Genomic DNA, 22,927 nt, shown 5'->3' with positions numbered 1-22,927 from the left:
AATAAAAACATAAGTTAATGATTTAACGATTCGCTAACTACTATTTCACAGATAGCAACCAAAATAAAAAGTGAGAATGAAACTTGAGGTGGACTGGGGACCAAATCTATCACAAAAAAGGGTGCAAAAAGTTCTCTTTGATCCACAGCAACTGGAGTCATTCTGATGTCTTCAGCAGAAGGAGTCTAGTATTTCTGCATTCAGTATAAGAACACATGTATCTAGTTTATGATTTAGCTAGGTAGCTGCTAAAAATACCAAAATACAAAGAATGCACAAAGAAGCCAAAAAAAAAAAAAAGACTTTTGGGCAATCATAGCAGGTTTCACAAGGTTAATATTATCCTCACTTTATAGATGAAAAACCAAGGCTCAGAAAGATCAACTGAGTTGCCCAAGTCACACGGCTAATTAGAAGTGAGAAAGAAACTCCATCTTGGTCTCAGGAAGCGGCCCTGTCCACCACACGTCTCAGTAAAATTCACATACTGTCTACCCACTGCAGCCATGTCTCAAAACCTACCCCCTCACTGTACCCACTACCTGTTCCCTCACCATGGAGTCCAAGCAGAAGGAACTCTGTCCCCCAAGTGGCTCAGCCAGGCTGCTTGACTGCTGCACCATCAAGATGCTTGCCTGGTTCTAGGATGGCTGCCCATCTCACTTGGATAAGTCCAACTCCAAATCTCAGGCTAAGAAAAATCTACTTTTGAATTTTGGTTCTGCAACATGTTAGCTGTGTGCCATTACTCTTAAATTTTTTTTTTTTTTTTTAGTAAAGAATAGCTGATTTACAATGTTGTGTCAATTTTTGCTATATAGCAAAGTGACCCAGTCATACATATACATACATCCTTTTTCTCATACTATCTTCTATCATGTTCCATCACAGGGATAACATATTGCCCTTCCTACCCACAGGGTTGTGTGACTCAAATAACATGTAAAAAGTTATTTAAACTGTGAATGATATGTTAATATTAGTTCTTACCTAGGCACTGAACAAAGCATTTTAGTTCAAAGATTTAATATATGGTAAAACATAACTCTAAGGTTGCTATGTAAAGATTTAATTGTTCAATTTAAAGAGTGCCTGAAAGAATTTTTAATAGTGCTGGAAAGCACTAGATGCTGGAAATCACATCCTGAGTTCTGCTACAAATTAACTGTGTGATTGAAAGTGACTTCAGGAAATCATCTAACTTTGCTAAAGCCTAAAGTTCTTAATTTTAAAAATAAAGAAACTGGCCTAGAGAAGGGATTATCATTGTCAAGCTTCTCAGTTTCCCGAAGCTGCTGTGAGAGGCATATAGGAAGGAAACAGAGAAGTGGGGACATTTGGGGTCCTCCAGTCCTTGATAAGCTGAACTTTTCCCAATTTTTATATACTGAGATCCTAAAAACTATCACCAATACTCATAAAGGCGACTTTGAGTTCCCAAGGGAAGGGTCATCATATTCCTCATATGGCCACAACCTTCAACCTACCTTGTAACAGGCTTTATACCCAAAGTCCACTTGAAAATTGTCTGAAAAGGTATTTTCCCATAGAAGCCATGCTACCCAGTGGCAATCAAATTCACAGATTAGTGTGCAAAGACCCATGTAACTCTAAGAATTCAGTATGAATCTTCCAACCACACCTAACATGGTTTCTCTGCTAAAATGTATTTAGAGTTCCAATGTGAGATGCCTCCAAGACATTCACCTGGGCTATAAGGAATAAGCCTAGTTCTGTTGGCAGCTTCTGTTACTGTTAGTGCTCTTAAAGGGCAAACCATCCACTATATGCCAGGCATTATGCTATGCACAGGTGTAAAGTGAGAAGCAAAGCAAAGCTCTGGCCCTGGGGAAGCAGGCAGCCTCACTGACGCCCTTACTAGCAGGCAGAAGCTCTAGAGTCAAGTCTCTGGTCCCTACTAGTTGGATGATCATGGTAACTAGCTGGGTGACTTTCAGGAGAAACTCCCCAGCAAAATAGGTATAATAATTAGAAACCTAATAATGCGTTGCGTTAAGGATTAAGTGACACTATATGTAGAATGCCTAGTGCCATAGTAAAGACTCGATAAATGTTAGGGAGTTGATGATATAACAACAATGTCTGTAATGATGATATGAAGATGTTCTAAAATGCTGTGCTACAATCCAACTGCTTTCTCTACTGGAGTGAGCTCAAAAACATTACCAAATATTTTAAACTACATCTATGATTTAATTCTGACAAGTTCAACTGCTTACATCCTAAAAAGAATTTTTAGCACTTCTGATGAGATTTGAAAATATTAACATTACTTGATTTAATAAAAAAAAACTTTAAGGGAAAACCATTAAAGTTAAAGAAAATTGTATATATAACTATATATAAATGATTTAAATATGTTTCCAATATTTAACAGTTATGGAAATACAGTCACGGAGGCAAATTCTTCACTCAAAAGGAAGAGGATGGATCATTTAAAAGAGAATTGAGATGCTAGTCACATATAAACACTAGCTGAAACACTCTGTGTAAAACCGTCTTTGAATTGTCTAATTTGAGGGATTAAAGAAAACCTCACATAAGCATCTCTTTCTAGGACCCTGATTTATAGACTGTAACCATTTCCATGGCTGTGGTGCAAACTTCTTCAATGAATTCTGGGACATTATGCAAAGAGTTTCACCATTTAAATGCCAGTACCTCAAAGAACAGAAGAACCAGTCCTTTTGTGTTTCACAATTCAAGGACTTACCAGTAAACTATAAAAAGAAACTGGAACAAAATCATACAGTGACGAGAACAGAGATTGCAGAAGTCTAAGAACCTACCATCCTAAAAATGTAAGCCTTTGTGCTGTGATTTCCCCAAACCATTATTGATGCAGATCTATCTACATTTAGATTATAACAAGAGCTGTTGTCAAGAACAGTAGGCAAATACTGGCCTTTTTTTGTTTTAACCTAGCGTAAGTTATAGAGAAAGTAGTTTATCTAACTTGATATTGGATCATGTTTTTATCTATTGAAGACAAATAAAAACTCAGTTCAAACTGATCTTCTTAGTTATACATAAGGCACTAGTTAAGAGTGAAGAGATGTACAAGAAAGAAAAATATCTGGCAATAAATAATAATTATAAAAAATAGGTATATATCGGAAGTACTATAAGAATTCAGCATTCCCCCCACCTAGTGAGCAACTGAATGTAACTTCCAAATAGACAGGATATAAGAGGGATGGGTACGACTGGAGAAGCTGAACACAGCAAGACTGAGATGATGTAAACAAAATAAGAGAGATGGGGAATCTTTAGAATGGCAATGTTTAGAATGGCATTAAGCAACTATCTACAAACAGGTACTGCCTGACTTGCCTCTAACAAGCATCTGTAATTCCTGACATCCTCCTGTGTACCAATTCCTGTCGATTCTAGCTCTATAATTATGGAGAAACTATTTCTTTTCCTACCTCCTTAGTTTGAGCTCTCAGTATCACTTGACTGAGAGACCTTAATAGTCTTTTGACTCATCTCACTGCCAATATTTCCTTTCTTTTGGAGGAACAGATGCTTTGTAAACTCTATTTTATAATTAGGTTTTAGTGCTTTTGGTTTTGTTCAAATAAAAATATTTTGCGATTTTTTAAGTCAAAAAATATTATTTTCTGGATATGAAAAAATCAGCAAATTTAACTTGCTAAGAACTCTATTAAGCCTCACATGTGTCTTTTATATACTAATCAGATCAGTTAAATCTGTGCGTTAAAACAAAGCTGAGCCAGCAGAGTTGTAAAAAAAATGTACCACAAAACCATATAATCAAGAGTTACTAGTTTTCTCTTTTATATAGAATACTTGTTTTTAATCTTCACATGCATTTTGCTTAACACTGATTTTTGCTGACAGTAAGAAAGATTATACACATGGCTACTCACTAGGTACACAGATAAAGTTGAATGACCATGTAGACAGGAGAGCTGCAGGCTTTATATTTTCACGTATAAATGAGAGAACCCACATATGAATTAAGTGAAAGAATTACAATTTAAAGCATACAATTACAAAGATAAGATTCAACTAGGGGTGGGAGGTGGGGAGGGGAGATAAATAAATGAGCATTCAACTCAGCAAATGTTACATATTGATTACATGCATGGCACTGCAAAAATACCATGGAAGATGTGAAGATGAGTAAATTAAGGAGCTTACAGTATGGTAAGCACATAAACATATACAAGTAATTGACCACTCTTATAGGATGGAGATTTACCACAGCTGTTTGAGTAGAAGAATGGCACAATGACATATACTATTCGAGCAGAAAACTATAAAGTGGAAGAGAATGGTGGTAAGGTAACTATTAAGACAGTGACTAAAAAAGGAAATGGAAAGAAGAAAATTTATAATATGCCTACAATTTAACAAGTGGTCAAAAATAATTCCAAAGTGACTAAAAGAATAGAGAACTTAATTGAGGAGTTGTTCTAAAATTACACAGTAATTTAGAGCTCTGATAACCTTATTACCTAGTTTAATGTTCTTTGTAATCATTAGGTTTTATCGTTTCTACAATAGTACCTGGACAACAATAAAACCAATTTAATGCTTTTGAAAACTAACAGTAAGGACTACTACAAGTCAAAAATGCTGACTATCACAATAAGTGTTGCGTCATTTAAAAAAGGAAGGAAATGAGTTGTTACTTTTTGAAAGTAATATACATTTTTTTCCCCAAAGTAGAAATGCACTATATAAACAGAGGAACATATGGCAATAATCAAGATCACTCATGCAACAGCCAGAGAAAGTAGAAGCATTTCATAATGATGAGAAAATTAGACAACTTCTTCCCTGAAGTCAGCCAAGAAATCATTAGTACCTGGTTTCATCAAAGTGTCCTACTTTTCTTTAAAATGTCTCAAAATCATTTCAGTCACCAAATTTTTAGAAAATAATTAATATATTCTGTCACACAAATGATGAACAATAATACCAGACCAAAAAAAGTATTTTAGGCGCCTGTCAGATTCAGGAGAATGTCCACATAGTAAGAGATAAGTAAAAAGATTAAAAGAAATTATACCAAAATGGTTACCTTCAAGTGGTGAGACGATGGATGCTTTTATTTTCTTCTTTACACTTAGTGTATTTTCCTAACTTTTTGGGTATATACGTCATTTATCATCAAGAAAAAATGCTATTTTTAAATGGCTCTTCAAAAGCAGAAACAATAATAAATAAAAGCAATTCTGATTTTCCATGATTAAGCTGCTAAATGCTTAACTTGAAGATTTCAAGAAAAGGAGTTGTTCCTCTTGTCTTTTAGGTACTGAGAAAAATCCTGATTTTATATTACGAAGAATGTCAAAATACCACCACCAATAAATGGATTTTTCTTTGGTTAGAAAAACCTTCAAAATATAACCAAGTGTTAGAAATATTCGTTACTTAGAAATTTTCAAATGACATGATTTTAGGGTATACAAGTTAATAACTAATATTATTAGTGGTAAATTCTAAAATTAACTCAATGAAAATTTGAGTATCTAATATATCTTGGTCTAGGTAACCTTTGCCTAAAGTTGGAAAACAGGCCAGTATTTTTTTAGCTTCCAAATCTACAGGATATTAGAACTTATCTAGTTTAGTATTTTTCATACATTTTAGTGTCAAAACTTTTTCCAAATGTATTTTTACACAGAATATCACTGACGTTTATGAGTAAATATGATTGGGCTCTTTGGGGTTATTTTTTGTGTTTTGGTGTCAATTACTTCCTTATCTGCAGGACCTTAAAGCATCTTCATAAGTCATGGTGCACTTTGAAAACCACTAGTTTTGAAAGCATTACTCCCTGTTCTCCCCTCATCCTCTTGGAGTTAAGAAACATAAGATCCAGAAAAGTTAGATGACTGCCTTAGTTACCTCCTCAGCAAAAAGTAAAATACTACCTTTTCCTTTGCAGTTAAACGCTAAACCTTTTCTCTTATAGCCATTATGTTTTTCTTTACTAATTCTTTCCAGTATGTAATCAGTTTTTGCCCAACATAAACATGTAAGACCTGTGTTACCTAATCTCTAGATAGCAAGGTTCCCATGGTATGTATGCAGGGATTCACTCGTGCTTCTGTTAACACCTTGCAGATTCCTCAAAGTGCTTCCAAGACTCTTGGCTTTACCTGTACATGTCTCTCTGTTGGGAATGTCTTTTACCTTCCTGGCCATCTAGCAAACGTCTTATAATTTCTTTTTTAAACCACTTAATAGAGGCACATTTTACATAGCATAACATTCACCCATTTTAAGTGTACATGCAATGATTTTTAGCAAATCCACCAAGTTGTGCAACCATCATCATACACATTTTTAGAAAAATTTTATCACTCCAATCAGATCCCTTATTGTCCATTTACAGTTAATCCTTGTTCTCACTGCCAGCCCTGCCAACCACTATTTGCTTTCTGATTCTACAGATTTTTCTGGCCACATCATGTAAAAAGAATCGTAAAATATGTGGTCTTCTGTGCCTCATTTCTTTCACTTAATGTACACACATTTAATGTCTATGCTGGCACCTCTAATTCTTTACAAGACAAAAGGAAAGGCTTCAGGGAAACACCCATGGCTTCAAGAGTCTGGGAGTAAGACAAACCCAATCCTGCTCTTCTACATAATCGACTCGGATTGATGATGGTCCTGAAGGCTCAGGGTTCTTAGGAGAGGAGGCAACTTCTCTAAAAACTTCTTTCCAACCAAAAGAAGAAAACACTTGGGCAATGGTGTTGAGTCCAGACCCATGGACAAGTCCATGGGGTGAGGATGTGATAACTGTGGTAGTGGGGATGGGAGGAAAGGATCTACTAGCATACAGAGTCCCTTTCCTTTCCTAGGATTATCAGTAAGGCACAAACGGTTCTCTGCATCTCCCTAAATCTCAATTCTCTCATAGGCACTGCTCCACTTCTTTGACTCTTCTATTATACCCCATCCTCTCATGCAGATGCTCTCAGCATCTCTTCTCTAAAAGACTGCAGTAAGCCTACTAATTGATTTCCTCATTTCCAGTCTTGTTTGGCAGCAGTAAGTCAATCTCCACATACCTGCCAGAGATATCTTTTTTTTTTTTTTGTCTTTTTAGGGCTGCACCCACAGCATATGGAAGTGCCCAGGCAGGGAGTCGAAACGGAACTGCAGCTGCCAGCCTACATCACAGCCACTGCAATGCCAGATCTGAGCCACATCTGTGACCTATGCCACAGCTTGTGGCAACACCAGATCCTTAACCCACTGAGGGGGCCAGGGATCGAACCCACATCCTCATGGATACTAGTTAGATTCATTTCTGCTGAGCCACAGTGGGAACTCCCAGATATACATCTTTTTAAAACACTTATCAGATCAAATATTTGCACTTTTTAAACCCCTCTAAATACAGTTAGTCCGCACCACTTAGAATAAAATCCAAACTCACGATGTTGGGTTAGACAGCCTGGTGATCCAACTACACCCACCTGTCCAAGGGCAGATCACTCTTTCCCTGTCTGCTGCTCTTCAGTAAGCTCTCCTTTGGTTCCTTCAACAAGCCAAGCTCACTTCCGCTTTAGGATCTTTGCACGAACTGCTCCCTTTGACTGGGATATGGTTGTCCCTTCTTGACTCATATCTAATCTTAAGTGCTGTCACCCCTGAGAGACCTCCCCTGACCACCAACTACAGTAGTGACCAAGTCACTCTCTAACCTAGCAGTCTACTTAAATTTCTTATACTTACCACTATCTGACATATATTTTTTTAATTTGTTATTTCCTCTCGTTCCTACTAGAATGTAAGCTCTTTGGTCAGGTTTATCACTGTATTCAAAGGAACTTAGTAGGCAAACAATAAGAAGGCAAACAGTATTCGTTAAATAAATGGATCATCACTCCTCATTACAATTTCCAACTTGGCAGCCTTCATTTAACAGCAACAACAAAAATTTCATTAGGTACCTGGGGGTTGTGGTTAAGGAACTATATTTTACAGCATGCCTATAATAGAATGCATATCAATTGGATGTATGTATGCATGTATGTTTGTATGTATGTAGAACTGTTAGTCTATATAACTACTTACCTTCATTAATACTGATAATCAAGAGTTTTCTGCTGGTTAAGAAACCATATTAAATTACTAAATAAACTAAATTTTTTAGTTAATAAAAAATACTCAATGGTCAATTCTAAACTCTCTATGCTGAGTCAGAAAACAACAAAAACAAAAAGACAGCTTAAAAGGAGCCGATAAACTGATAGTTACATTTGCACCCATTTTCAAGTTAGGAATTTCAAACTAGTGCCCTTTAACCTAAGGTGAAGATGTTGAAAAGAATATACTGTTCAGATCTGTCACCTTACCCAGTGTAAGATTTTGTTCAATAACTGGATAGTTGTTTTTGAACTCAAGGGAAAGCTTTTCACAGAGATGACAGAATGCCTTTCGAAAGTGGTGCCCACTTCCCTTTTAGAAAATTGCGTCAGAGAGTATGGCAAGGTAGGCTGTTAACATTCTACATTTAGCAAGCATATTTCTGGGAACTAAAATCTACCTTTCCAATTCTGCCATACTAAAAGAATGACAGTACAGTTTTTAACTTTCTAAGAATTTTCTTATCTGTCTAGGTTGGTGGTCCTCAAAGTGTGGTGCCTGAACCAGCAGCTTCAGCATCACCTGAGAACATGTGAGAAATGCAAATGCTCAGACCCCTATCCCAAATCTACTATGTCAGAAAATCTGAAAGGAAGGCCCAGCAAACTTTTAATGATCCCTCTAGGTGATTCTGATGAATACCAAAGTCTGAGAACCACTGGTATAGGTTATTATTTTTTTCCATAAAAGCTAGTCCAAATAGTAAAGAGAAAAAGACTATTATAAGGAAGAGCACTTGGTCAAAATTTCTGCATTATGCAGGATACCCAAACATTTATTTTAAAATTTAAGTGTGCCACACATATGATCATTTTTAACGCCTTCTTTCTTAGAAAATGATACAAAAAAATCAATAATTACCTCCTTCTTCTGGAGTTCCCGTCGTGGTGCAGGGGTTAACGAATCCGACATGGAACTATGAGGTTGCGGGTTCGGTCCCTGCCCTTGCTCAATGGGTTAACGATCCAGCGTTGCTGTGAGCTGTGGTGTAGGTTGCAGACGCGGCTCGGATCCCGCGTTGCTGTGGCTCTGGAGTAGGCCGGTGTCTACAGCTCCGATTCGACCCCTAGCCTGGGAACCTCCATATGCCGTGGGAGCGGGCCAAGAAATAGCAAAAGACAAAAAAAAAAATTACCTCCTTCTTCTGGGATAGGTATAACTTGAGTGGTACAAGAATTATGCTTTTATAGATTTCATAAATATAGAAGACAAAAAACAGAAAGGCACTTCCTGTTTTTCAAACAAGGGGTAAGTCATATCCAGATTAGAGAAGAGAACCAAGATGGGAAAACAATACTTTTGTGGCTGCTTAAAGAAATCCATACGAAGCTGAAAAAAGGCCAAAAAAATTATGCAAATGTAGGTATGGTCTTAGGGGCTTATATGTATGGAGACTCTCACTTTTCATATAAATTCTCTTTTGCATACCTTCATCCATTTTAAACATGAGAGCAATGAACTATACCTTCTATCAATGTAGGATCATAGGGACAGTGTTCCCCTAGTCTAGCGTTAGCCAGTCTGGACAACAGATTTACATAATGAAGATAAGGATCTTTTTAAAATTTTAATGCTTAAAAGGCAAAAGACTTTAAATACTCGATTATTATCGTAACATAGAGCAAAACATGACGGAAATTTTCTTCACCAGAAATAAAAATAAAACTAACACAAAAAAGTAAATACAGTCCATTAATTAAAGGTTAAAATATTTTAGTCTATAAAATAATTTATTCCTCTCTTTTTTCCTTTCTCCTGGCAATCATTCTTATGGTGAAAGGTAGCATTATCTAGAGGAAAGAATACTGGACTAAGAATCAATTGAGAATCTGAGGGTCAAGACTTCAATTTATTATCACACTGAAACACTCAGAAACAATTTTAAGTGTAAAAAAGATCTGAATTGGCAAGGTTTTTTTTAAAGTATGCATTTGCATTTTATTAAAAGACAAAATCGATGGCAAACTTCTTTGCCAATCTAAACACAGTTACAACTAAGAGTAAGTAATAAATACTGAAAGGTCAATCATTTATACTTTTTCTCTGGTTCTTGAGAACCAAAGGCAGTAATTTCTGAGATGATTGGCCATGATTAGAGAATTAAAGTGAGCTACCCGTCTCTGGCAATAAAGAAAATATGGATCCCTCTAAAGCCACAGACACAGTACTGGGTACCAATGATAAATGTAGCTTTTTGCTGTAAACAGTTATTTTAAATTATGTATTCCAGGAAGACATTGGAAAATATCTTATTACGCAAGTTCTAAGACGTAAATTTTTTATCTATTATGATATATGTGAAATAGGAATAGATCTTGACAGTCAATGAAATCTTAAAAACTGGTGGCCATTGGAGTTCCCGTCGTGGCGCAGTGGTTAACGAATCTGACTGGGAACCATGAGGTTGCGGTTTCGGTCCCTGCCCTTGCTCAGTGGGTTAACGATCCGGCGTTGCCGTGAGCTGTGGTGTAGGTTGCAGACGCGGCTCGGATCCTGCGTTGCTGTGGCTCTGGCGTAGGCCGGTGGCTACAGCTCCGATTCAACCCCTAGCCTGGGAACCTCCATATGCCGAGGGAGCAGCCCAAGAAATAGCAACAACAACAACAACAACAACAACAAAAAGACAAAAAAAAAACTGGTGGCCATAAAGCAGGCATAATCGTCATGGATTGTACATGTGTGAGTATCAGAACACAAATATCAAATGTGGAAAGTGAATGCCAGCAGCTTGGAGGAAAATCTTGGCACAACTATAGGGCACTCTTTTAACTCCTCAGAACTAAGATTTTTGGGTTAAAAACAACTAACTTTACACATCAGTAACTGCAAAGCTGGCTTAAAAGCCAATACCACTGGCTTTTAGATCTTTAAGAGATTGCTTTAAGACTGCTACATCACACTGCTCTTGATGGCACAGAAAACAATACTGGGTAGAAAAACATGGGCCTCAGCAACACAGAGTAAGTCATTTGGAATAAAGAAAAAAGATTTTAGGAATACTTAACCAATTTAATTGGGCTATAGTCCCTTTTTCTGTATTACAAGTTGGATACAATTTTAAAATCTTTCTCTAAATTTCAACGATATATTCCAATGAGGGGGGAAAAATTCTAAGCTACAGGAAAATTAATATAAAAAATACACTATTAAAAAACTTAACATACAGTCTTACATAAAATAATACTGTCTTATAATTCATGAAATATAATAAAACCTATGGGAATTTGCAGGAAAATAAAACATTTTTACTAAATATCACTAAAAAAATACCATTCTTCTGCAATATTACCTGTAAACCACAGCAGCCCACAGCATTCATTATGGAAGCATTGTGAATAACTCGGTAAGGAATTCCCAGTTTCGTTGCTCTCAGAATAAGATCACTGTGTGTTGTAGCCCTGTAGTGAGAAACGGTCAGGCTGGGTTAACTAACGAAGGCTGACTTTCTCAAACAGTAAAGCTGTAACGTCTCATGAGCGCAAGTCAAAGGGTCAAGCTTTTCCTCAAATACTTTGGGATACCTGACCAAGGTTTTCATCTGGGCTCTTTGGCAAGAAAAGTGTAAATTTACACATGACCTTCACAATGCTGAACTGCACCTCAAACACTCTTAAAGCAGCTACAGAAAAAAGAAGATTTAATTTGCTTTTTTTCTTTTTCATACCAGCAAGACATTTGTATAAGCTCAGCAATTGAACTGGAGTATCAATTCTCAAACTTTTTGCTCTTAGGTTCCCTTTAAACCTTAATGTTACTGTTGTAGAGTTCCAAATTATGGCACAAGGAGACCTGCTCCTTGATTTCTGCTCTGTTTTAAAGGCATTGTTTCTGTATAAGGCAGAATTTACAGAACATTTTCACTGCCTGTCGATATTTGTCTTTACAATAGTGTTCTGGCCGATATAATCCTAACTGGATTTTACATCTGTCTGGGAGCCATTTCATTTATAACTGTTTCAGTCTGGTTACTGTGTATAATTAGGGTGTGTATACGTATGTATGTGCCTATTCTGCCTGCTGCCTTCCCTTTTTTGAGATAGAGCTAATGATTATAATTAGATAGATGAGGTAAAGAGAGAACACATGTAAATATAAATATGGATACTGTGAAATGGAACCCCACATCAATTTAGAACTGCATTATTAAAGGTCTTTTTCCCTCTTGATGAAAGCTGCAGGCTCTACTGGGGAAAGCAACATTAGCATGTTTGAGATACTATAACAAACAAGCAGAACCTGTCAACTGGTCAATGCATACAAAGTAGGAAGATCAAGGGCTTTCAGCCCAAGAGGCAGTCAGAAACAGATTAACAAATGCCCACCAGGGAAGTCTGTTTTTAATCTCACATATAACATAAAAACTACTATAAAAACAATCATCAATTTGATTTAGAGTAAGCTTTTAAAAAATAATGCAAATGCCAGCTGTAAAGAATGTTTTTAATATCACTTTCAACAGAATCTTACTACTTAATACTGAAGGAAAGGTGAATTAGTTACTTGGTGAGTTAAGAAAAACTGAATTAGTTACTTGATGAGTTATTTAAATAGATGACCAGGAAAAAAAAAACAAAACCTGGTTTAAAATTACATCTCTTTTTATCACAAGTTCATTTAAAATGACCAGATGTGGTTGGTGTACTATGAAGACTTAATGACCCGGCAAAGTGATTTGATTTTGTGAAACTGCTATAAATGCGATTAAATGAGCCCCTCGGATTTCTATAAAAATTGTGACAAATTGTTATTTTATCATCACAATCACCTAGATTACACTGCTTCATAAAAAAAGAAAGAAACGAGTACGAAACACGGGCTGAACGCCCTCACCCCAGGCACTCTTCCCAGTCCACGGCTCATGAAGATGCTTCATTCTAGTGACAGGGAAAATGTGTGTGCGTGTGTGTGCACATACTGACATGTATAAAAACAAATTTATTACTATTTCCAGGGATGTGATTCTACCTGAAATCACATATACTTATACACACCCACATGTTTCTAGTGTCACATGCCCAGAAATAGCAATAAATATTTCTTAATAACATTCTTGGAGTTGCTCTGAAGGTAATTTCAAAAGAGGAGATTCAAGAATGTTTTCATGGGAGTTCCCATTGTGGCGCAGCAGAAACAAATCCAACTAGGAACCATGAGGTTGTGGGTTCGATCTCTTGGCTCGCTCAGTGGGTTAAGGATCTGATGTTGTTGTGGCTGTGGCGTAGGCTGGCAGCTGTAGCTCTGATTAGACCCCTAGCCTGGGAACCTCCATATGCCATGGGTGCAGCCCTAAAAAAGACAAAAAAAAAAAAAAGAATGCTTTGATGAATGGAATCAATAAAGTACATAAGGGTGACCAATCTGAATGTATAAGGCTTAGTATATTTATTTTCAAATTTTATTTTATGACATTAATTTGCAGGTATGGTACCTCCATATTTGACAGAGGTACAGCTGCTGATCTGAAAATTCACTAATATTTGCAAGAAAAATGGCAAAACTGGTGTTCCCATGAACTAATGGAAACACTATAAACTGGTACAATCCTTTTGAACAGTACTTTGACAATACATGCGTGATAATGTCTATGTCCAAATTTTTGATTATTTTTTGATATCATAAACCTATATTGGAGATTCTACCATTAGACTATAGTCTAAAATAGGGGAATGGGAAAATGAGAGGAAGGGGAAAATGTACTAATGATAATAATGCTGACACTTACTGGATATTGTTCAAAGACATTAATTACATGGAATGGAAGCAATCAAATGACCCATATTAAGGCATATAGGAGAAAGCTGAATAAAAGTCCATTCGTGTGTATGTGTATATGCCATGAAGGAAAAGGCACACAACATAAATATTAAAAAAATTATGTGTTCATTTATTATAAAATACATATAGTTACAGAGCATATTAAAATATAGAATAGAATCAAAACAGAACCATCTTTAGAAGGAATTTGTTTAATGATGACCCTGTTCAATTGCTCTTTATGGGGATAGAAAGACTTTCATCTCTCACATGACAATCAGATCTGATGTAGTATTTTTTTTAGTCATTTACATTCTTTATGTGATTAACTCCCACATTCCTTTTAATAACCTAGATAAAAGGGAAAAGATGAAACCTACATCAACTGACTTAACTCACTTTCCGTTATCTTCCTCATGAAGATGAATGATACTGAAAGATGCATAACAAACAATGTGATACAGGCCCTTAATGCCACTGAACTGTGCCTTCAAAAATGGTACATTTTATAAATTTTAAATATTTTTAAAATAAAAATTTAAAATAAAATATTAGAAGATTTTTAAAAATTAGAAAAAAATTAAGACTGACTAAACAGTTTTCCCTTCTTTTTGATTCTTTTATTCAAATAAGGTAATTTTTTATTAAAATTAAACAAAGTACATTTTTGGGTCATATGTAAGGAAGACTATCAGTGCCTTGTTGCATTCTGGTGTTATTCCCTTCCTGGTTTACCAATTTAATTAATCCAAATTTTAATTCCTTAAGGCCCAATTAAAATTTACGTATTTCTTACCACACTGGCTCCAACTTCTATATCCCAACAGTAATCCGGGGGGTTAAAAAAAAAATAACTAAAGTATAATAAATATTACATGAATCTGAATACAAGGTTATATATGATTAGTCACTGACATAAGGAAAATTAATTGTTTAGAAGTTTATTTTTTTTTTAAAAAAAAGCACTTACTCGTGAAAAAAATATGGGAGGATTCGTGGAAGAAGTGGCATCTGAGCTGGGTCTTACAGAATCTATTTCATGAAACAGAAACTGGGAAAAACAGTCTGCTTTAAGGAAAAAGCATGAGCAAAGAGATGAAGAATGAATATTGCAAAACATTTACAAATGGAGAAGCTTTACAATTTGGTACAGCCATAGTCAAAAAGAAGGAAAAAGTAGATAAACTTAAAAAATTTAAGGCCTTGCAATCACTGAAGGATTCTGAGCATCTTGGCACTTTTTCGGGGCCTCAGTTTTTTCATTTACATTGAGGTTTCCCTTCCACCCCTACCCCCCTCAGCCTACCCTACAATCTTCATGTGTTAAGCCAGAACTTGCTCAAGCACCAACTCCTCCATAAAGCCAAAATTAACTCCAAACATGGTGCCCTTAAATTTATACACTTTTCTATCCTCATTTTCTATTCAATCTTTCAGAAATATACCAAAACTGACACTCTTTTTTTCCCCCGCACCCACAGCATATGCAAGTTCCTAGGCTAGGGATTGAATGAGAGCCACAGCGACAGCAATGCCAGATCTGAGCCACGTCTGCAACCTACACCACAGCTCAAAGCAACACCGGATCCTTAACCCACTGAGCAAGGCCAGGGATCAAACCTGCATCCGCATGGATACTAGTGGGATTTGTTTCCATTGAGTCACAATGGGAACTCCCCTGAGCACTCTTTTCCTGAAACATTCTCTTCTCTCGGCTTCAGTGACAGCACACTCTATTGGTTTTCCTCCTCCTCTGTTCTTGAGAGACCATGAAATGCCAGTTTCCTAGAGACTGATCCATCTTAGGTCCTCTTTTCTTGCTCTTGTTCTTTAACTAAAGTGATTCTCTCCATTCCTCTAGCTTTAAATACTATCTACATATTGATGACTTAAAAAGTCATATAACCAGGATCAATCCTCCCTTGAACTCCAGGAACAGATACCAAATCATCTGTATGACATCCTAAGTTTAAAACAGGTCCAAAACCAATTCTCATTTCTCCCAGCCTTTTTCCCTGCTAGCTTTCATCATTTCGAGAAATGGCACCATCAACTACTTAGTTATGAAGCCAGAATCCCTGAAGACTTACCTCTTTCCTTCTCCTTATCTACCAGCATTTTTCCTTCTAAATTTTTCCCAGTTTGTCTTTTTCTCTCTTTCACCAGAGCCACCCTAGAAATCCATTCGCCCAAGCATTTAGAGTGAACTTTTAAGAATGTCAATGAGGTTGTGACTATTTGCTGCTTCTAATCCTCTCAAAGTTTACCACTGTACTTCAAACAAAATCCCTACTCCCTCCAAGGCCTCAGATGTTTCGCTCCCACCTACCTCTTTCACTGCTTCTCACGTCCCCTTTGCCTACACTGTGCTCCGATCACTCTGGCCTTTCGGGTCTGTAATTACTATTGTTTCTTCTGTAGAATACTTGCTGTTCCCTCTGCTTAGGATGCTCTTCCTTCTGCTTTTCCTTTTCAGATACCTGCTTGAATGTCACCTCCACATAAAGAATTTTCCATGTGACTGCATAAATAAATCTGTCCCCTATAGTCCCTATTTTTTCTCTTTACAGATATATCTTTTAAAATTTTTTTTTCTTCAGCTGATATAAATTTATTATTTTTTTATTTTTATTTTTTATTTTTTGTCTTTTTGCTATTTCTTGGGCCGCTCCTGCGGCATGTGGAGGTCCCCAGGCTAGGGGTCGAATCGGAGCTGTAGCTGCCGGCCTACGCCAGAGCCACAGCAACGCAGGATCCAAGCCGCGTCTGCAACCTACACCACAGCTCACGGCAACACCGGATCGTTAACCCACTGGGCAAGGGCAGGGACCGAACCCGCAACCTCATGGTTCCTTGTCGGATTCGTTAACCACTGCGCCACGACGGGAACTCCTAAATTTATTATTTTTTCCTTCAGCTGATGTCAGCCTCCCTTACTAAACTGTAAACCCCACATCTAGTCATCTAATACATATTCAGCATGTAGGAATGCTGCCCATGAGATAGGTGTTCACAAGACATTAGCTAAATGGATAAATGTCAGTCAAGAAGACACCTGGTCTTCTTCAGTCACAACCTCAGGCAAAATATTAACAACTTTTTCACTTAATACTTAATTGATGTCTACTCTAAGCCAAAGAATTGTGAAGAAAGCTAGGGAGATAAAAACATGAAGGACAGCCTACAAATCTAAAGAGGAAATATACACATAAAAATCCTTTGTGAGGTAATATATAAAAACTAATATGAATAGCATGTCAGCAGTTAGGGAGAGCTGTAACTTCTGACTGGGGTAATTAGGAACTAGCTCACACAGAATGTGATGTTTGAGTTGGGCTCTGAAAAATAGTTTGGTTTCTGACAGAAGTAGGGCAAAGGGCATTACAGATGAAGGAAACAGTGTGAACAAATGCGTGACGGTAAGAAACCCTGATGACTGGGGAGCTGCCAACTGGGTGATGTGAATGTGGGTTTCAGTACAACGGTGGCAGGACCCCAGCAAAAGAGCAGACTGGACAGTATTTTTCAGGTCTGGCCAATAAAGGAGCCAATAACAGTCTAATTTTGACCCTGGGTAAGATTTTTAAATTATGGATTTACAAATATGAGTTTGACCACAACATAGATAATGAGTTAAGACACTCTCTTGGACCAGGTAAAAGGCTACTATATTAAACTATTATAATGAGAGCTTGGATTAAGTAGAATAGTGGCTGCCAGAGTGGAAAGAAAGGGAAATAAATGAAGAGCTTGGTAAAAGAAAAATCAATAACAGCGTTTTTCAAATGAACCTATCTATAAAACAGAAACAGACTCACAGACATAGAGAACAGACTTGAGAGGGGAGGAAGGGGGATGGACTAGGAGTTTGGGGTTAGTAGAGGCAAACTATTACATTTAGAATGATAAGCAATGAACCATATCCAGTTTCTTGGGACAGATATATATGTATGAATGGGTCACTTTGCTGACCCACAGAAATTGCACAACATTGTAAAACAACTATACTCTAATTTAAAAAAACAAAAAAAACATATTAGTGCTTCTCAAAATGTAGCGAAACGACAATTTTTTTTGTTTTAAATTGTCATGTAAAATGCAAAAAAAAAAAAACTATTAGAAAATAAAATACAAAATAACACAAAATACAAGCTCCAAATTCTTATTATTAGTTTCAGCAGAGACAAAAGTACTTTGTAAAATTGCTATAAAAGTTTCTAAATGCTTAACCTGAATTTCTGTTGTTACTGCATCATGGATTAGTAAGTGTGTGGGCTGGCACCAGCCTGCAAGCAGCATTGGTCTATTGGAGTTTGTCAGTGACTGGATACCATTTGCAACCAAGTGTAATAATGATACATAATCTCTGGCACCTCATATTGATATAAAACTACTTTCTTTCTGACAGACACATGCACATGTAACTTCATTGTTTTGAAAAATATCCTTGGTGGTGGGCTCATAGTGATTTAATTGCCCTTATGTTTCTTAAATATGTGACATAAATCTTGGGTCAGCAGCTGGAGACAAAGAATTCCTCTGTTTGGCTTGACATGAGAGACTGATGATGCCTGACGAGACAAGCAGGAGCCCATCATTTTAGTAATAGGGAAGAACGGAGCTCCCAATGGACGTAAGAAATTGAAATCTGAGGCTTGAGAAATGATAAAAATAATAAATTCAAGGCAAGTAAAGTTTCAACAGTATTGCGAAATAGTAGATGATTAAAAAAGTAAAAAGAAAAAACCCTAGGACAAAGCACTTGCATTTACCTGCAAAATAAATAGCAGGTTCGAGTCTTGCTAATGTAATAATGATACGCTTGTTATTTAGTGCCCTAAGTGACTTTCTAAAAAAAAAAAGGCAGAAGCAACACTATAAACTTTAGAGTTGACACTTGATAACCAATGTAAGTGATACATGATGACTACGACAACCTTTCCAAGCCGATTTTCTTCATTAATCTCAGACAACATAGGCTTAAACTACAAAATTTTAGACAGAGCCTAGCTAAACAGAGGCCTCTATCAGAACCTAGAAAATAAAGTTTTAAATGTAATAAAATAATTCTTAATGATTAAAAAAGTAAATAAATTAAAGCTCAAAATATCTGCTTTGACTCACCCAAATGGATCACCAACTACAAGGAATGCAACATCGCCGATATCAGCATCCTTTAAAATATTATCTGCTTCCTGTTCCACTTCTTCTCTATCGGCAAGAATCAATTTTCTTCCATAAAACTCTTCCTATAGATTTAAGTCCAATATAAAAACGAGACAGCAGGTGACCATTTCAACACACTCATACACAAAACCACCATTGTCTGGGGCTGCTGCAAATCTTGGCAACCATCCAAACACAGACCATGGAATAGGACTCATCAGTGAGCTAACATTCTGTATCATGTTGTAATTAAACTCGGTCTGTGGGGCTATCTGAATATCCCAAGAGAACGTAGACCTCCTAACATCTGAGGCTTTTTGCATTTTAAATTAAGCTTTAACTTTGGGTCTAACAGAATGGGGCTTAACACTGAAGGATGAAAAGAGAACATGTATGCTTGAGCCTTATTTCAGAAACACAATAGTACAAAATAAACATACTAAACAATATTTATAAACATACTTGGTAACTGGTTTTATTAAGTTTTCCTTGAGAAAAACCTATGGGTTTCTCACTAAAATAAAGGTAATTTCAATGAGAAATAATAGAAAATTAAGATATAGCTGTTTATAGACCCAGAAAACTTACCTCTATAATTGCAGGAAAGACTCATTTAAAACTGTATTTCCTAGTTCCTGCTAAAAAAAGGCAGAGTTGCAGGAGAAAGAAAAGAATTCTCAATATATAGGAAGTCTCCATACAAACCGGTTTGTGAACAAATCCCCAGAAGTTCAACTCTAAAGATAAAACCCAAGAGGCTGACCTTAACTGGAGCAGCAGCACATAAGTAAGACTGAGCTAGTGTGCGAAGGGTCATGTGGTAAGCCATTAAGCAAGATCATGAATCTTATAACTGATTTCCTATTCAGTAATATATAATTCAAATAAGGTAAAAGTGGATGCACGAATAAATAACACTATCTCTTACATACTTGAGCTTATTTTAGTCCTAAGGATTATAACATATTCAAAAGCTATGAAGACTGCTATAATGGAAGAGTATATGCTACTTAATAATATTTGTCAAACAAATGAGTAAATCAACAAAAAATTAAGCATTTGAAGATAAAGGCTATAGTTCTGTGATAATTATTTATAAATACTTAACCAGAAACTTCCCCAAATGTGAAAAAAGATCCTTTCCTTTTCTCTGCATATGTTCTTAGAGATAATGTCCCAGAATGTCTCAATGACAATGTTCTTACAGATGAAAAATGTTTTATTTTCACTTTTACTACAAAGCTTTTCTTAATCATTCATTTTTATATACCTTGCTTTAATTTTGTCCCAGCTGACCTAACAGTTGCAGAATATTCATACTCACATACATAAGAGCACACACATGATTACTGTGAAAATCAAACATCAGAAAAAAAGACGTTTTCTTCTGAACTTTTAACATTTCTTAAAGATCAAGGAGTCACATGCTACTAGCTTAATGCTAGCAGCAGTCGTAACCAATATTTTATAAATGACTTAACAGAAAATCCGCTCTCTCTTCAAGACCTGTATCATGCATCACTCCACATTTACCACTTATCCTAACCCAAGAAAAGTATTTCACTATCTAATTGATATGACAGAATATTTATTTTTAAAAAACCTTCCTTTATTGATCAATTGGTAATTTAAGAGTAGACTCTGGGTTGTTTTTAAATTTTTACAAATTCGTGAATTTTCTAGTTTTATTTCTATTGTTGATTCTTAACTTCACCTGTTGTGTTCAGAAAAGGTAATTTATATGAGACATATTTTTAAACCTGTTGAGACTCAATCTGTGCTCTAATATATGCTCTATTCTGGAAAATGTCCCCTGTACACTTGAGAAGAATATTTATGCTATTATTGTTGGGTAGGCAGTTATAATATTATATATTAAAAAATAAAATCTTCCTTAAAGAGAACACCTCAATATAATCAAATGTTTGAAAAAGGGAAGAGATAATAAAAGCAGTAAGAGATGGGTACTACCCTATTTTTAATTTAACTACTTATTTATTTATTTACTTGTTCACTCACTCAGTTGAAAAATACTTCTGTGCACAACCTCCATGCCAAAGTCTATGCATGATGCTGGCAAACAGTGGTGAAAGAGACACACATGACTCTGCCCTATGGAGATGTTGTCTCATAAGGAATTAACTACCACACCGAATGTGCTATGTGAACATGGAAGCTAGGCAGGGTCAAGAAAAGAGATTAAGGGAGTTCCTGTCATGGCACAGCAGAAACAAATCCGACGAGGAACCATGTCAGGTTGCAGGTTAGATCCCTGGACTCAGAGGGTTAAAGATCTGGCATAGCCATGAACTGTGGTGTAGATCACAGACATGGCTGGGATCCTGCGTTGCTGTGGCTGTGGCATAGGCCAACAGCTACAGCTCTGATTTGACCCTTAGCCTGGCAACCTCCATAAGCCGCAGGTGTGGCGCTTAAAAAAAAAAAAAAGGAGATTTAAAAAAAAAAAAAAGCCAAAACACAAAATCAGGCACCACCATTTCACAAATGATTTTAAACTTATACTATATATTATTCAATAACTGATTAGGCAGTTTTTATACAATCTCAGCCCTAATCTTCTCCTTTTGTGAAAATGAAGACATTTCAATCTTGGTTTTAAGTTTGTGTAGTTTATATATGGGGAAAGAGGGTAAAAACTAAAAGCTAAAATTAGTTTTGGCTATTTCTGGAAGGATATCCAAGAAATTAGAAATGACTGGCTCCAGAAAGAATTGAGATAGAAATCTTGTGATGTATAAACCTTCTAGGATCTTTTGAATTTCGAACTATTTAATATATTACCTAGTCAAAACACAGAAGAACAGAGGTTCAAAGTAGCATATAGAAACAAATGTAAGAACTAAATCTTAAAAACAAAACAAAAGGTAGATATGGGGAAGAGTTCCCTGGTGGTCTAGTGGTTAAGAATATGGGGTTGTCACTGCTTTGCCTTGGGTTCAATCACTGGCTTGAGAACTTCCACATGTCACAGGCGCAGCCAAAGGAAAAAAAAAAATAGTAATAATAAAGTAGGAATGGGGACAAGGAACTTACAAAGGAGAATTAAAAAAAAAAAAGTAGGGGAGTTCCCATCGTGGCGCAGTGGTTAACAAATCCGACTAGGAACCATGAGGTTGCGGGTTCGGTCCCTGCCCTTGCTCAGTGGGTTAACGATCCGGCGTTGCCGTGAGCTGTGGTGTAGGTTGCAGACACGGCTCGGATCCTGTGTTGCTGTGGCTCTGGCGTAGGCTGGCAGCTGCAGCTCTGGTTAGACCCCTAGCCTGGGAACCTCCATATGCCGTGGGAGTGGCCCAAGAAATGGCAAAAAGACAAAAAAAAAAAAGTAGGACTAAAACCAAGAGAAAGTCATGTCTTGAAAGCCAGTTTCAAGAAGTAGTCAACCATATCAAAATAAGTAAAATAGATAAGAATTCAAAATTATCCTCTGGGGTTCTCAGCTACTAGACAACTGTTCAACAAACAGAGACGTGTTTCAGAGGAATGGAAGTCAGCTTGTAGGAGTCTTGAGACTTGATCGGAAGTGGGGAACAATAAAGTATACTGCTATTTCAAAAAGCTTTGTAAAAAGAGATAGAAATGATAATAACTATGGGGGAAAGAGGGTGAAAAGAGTTTTCAGAATGGACAATGCAGTTGACTATGAACAATGCAGGGGTTAGGGGTGCCAATTCTCATCAAAATCAAAAATCTAAGTATAACTTAGAGTCAGCCCTCTCTACCTGTGGTTCCTCCACATCTGCAGATTCAGCCAACCCCAGATCAAGGGGTTCTATAGTATTTACTACTGGAAAAGAAATCTGCATACAAGTGGATCTGTGCAGCT

At 36.6% G+C, this 22,927-nt stretch overlaps 1 protein-coding gene across 2 annotated transcripts in view; it reads right to left on the bottom strand.

Annotated features, from left to right (window-relative positions):
* DPH5 (diphthamide biosynthesis 5) overlaps positions 1 to 22,927 on the bottom strand; it is a 35,235-nt gene that overhangs the window by 9,423 nt on the left and 2,885 nt on the right. For both annotated transcript variants that reach the window (XM_047785172.1, XM_047785171.1), the window contains exons 3-4: positions 19,042 to 19,166; positions 11,453 to 11,561 (exon numbers count right to left, since the gene is read on the bottom strand). In XM_047785172.1, coding sequence (XP_047641128.1) covers positions 11,453 to 11,561; positions 19,042 to 19,166 — 234 coding nt within the window. The remainder of the gene's footprint in view (positions 1 to 11,452; positions 11,562 to 19,041; positions 19,167 to 22,927) is intronic.

This window comes from Phacochoerus africanus, chromosome 6, assembly GCF_016906955.1.
Source record: "Phacochoerus africanus isolate WHEZ1 chromosome 6, ROS_Pafr_v1, whole genome shotgun sequence".
NCBI classification, from domain to species: domain Eukaryota; kingdom Metazoa; phylum Chordata; class Mammalia; order Artiodactyla; family Suidae; genus Phacochoerus; species Phacochoerus africanus.
The sequence above is the reverse complement of the archived record's forward strand: the minus strand, read 5'-3'. Positions and strand labels throughout refer to the sequence as shown.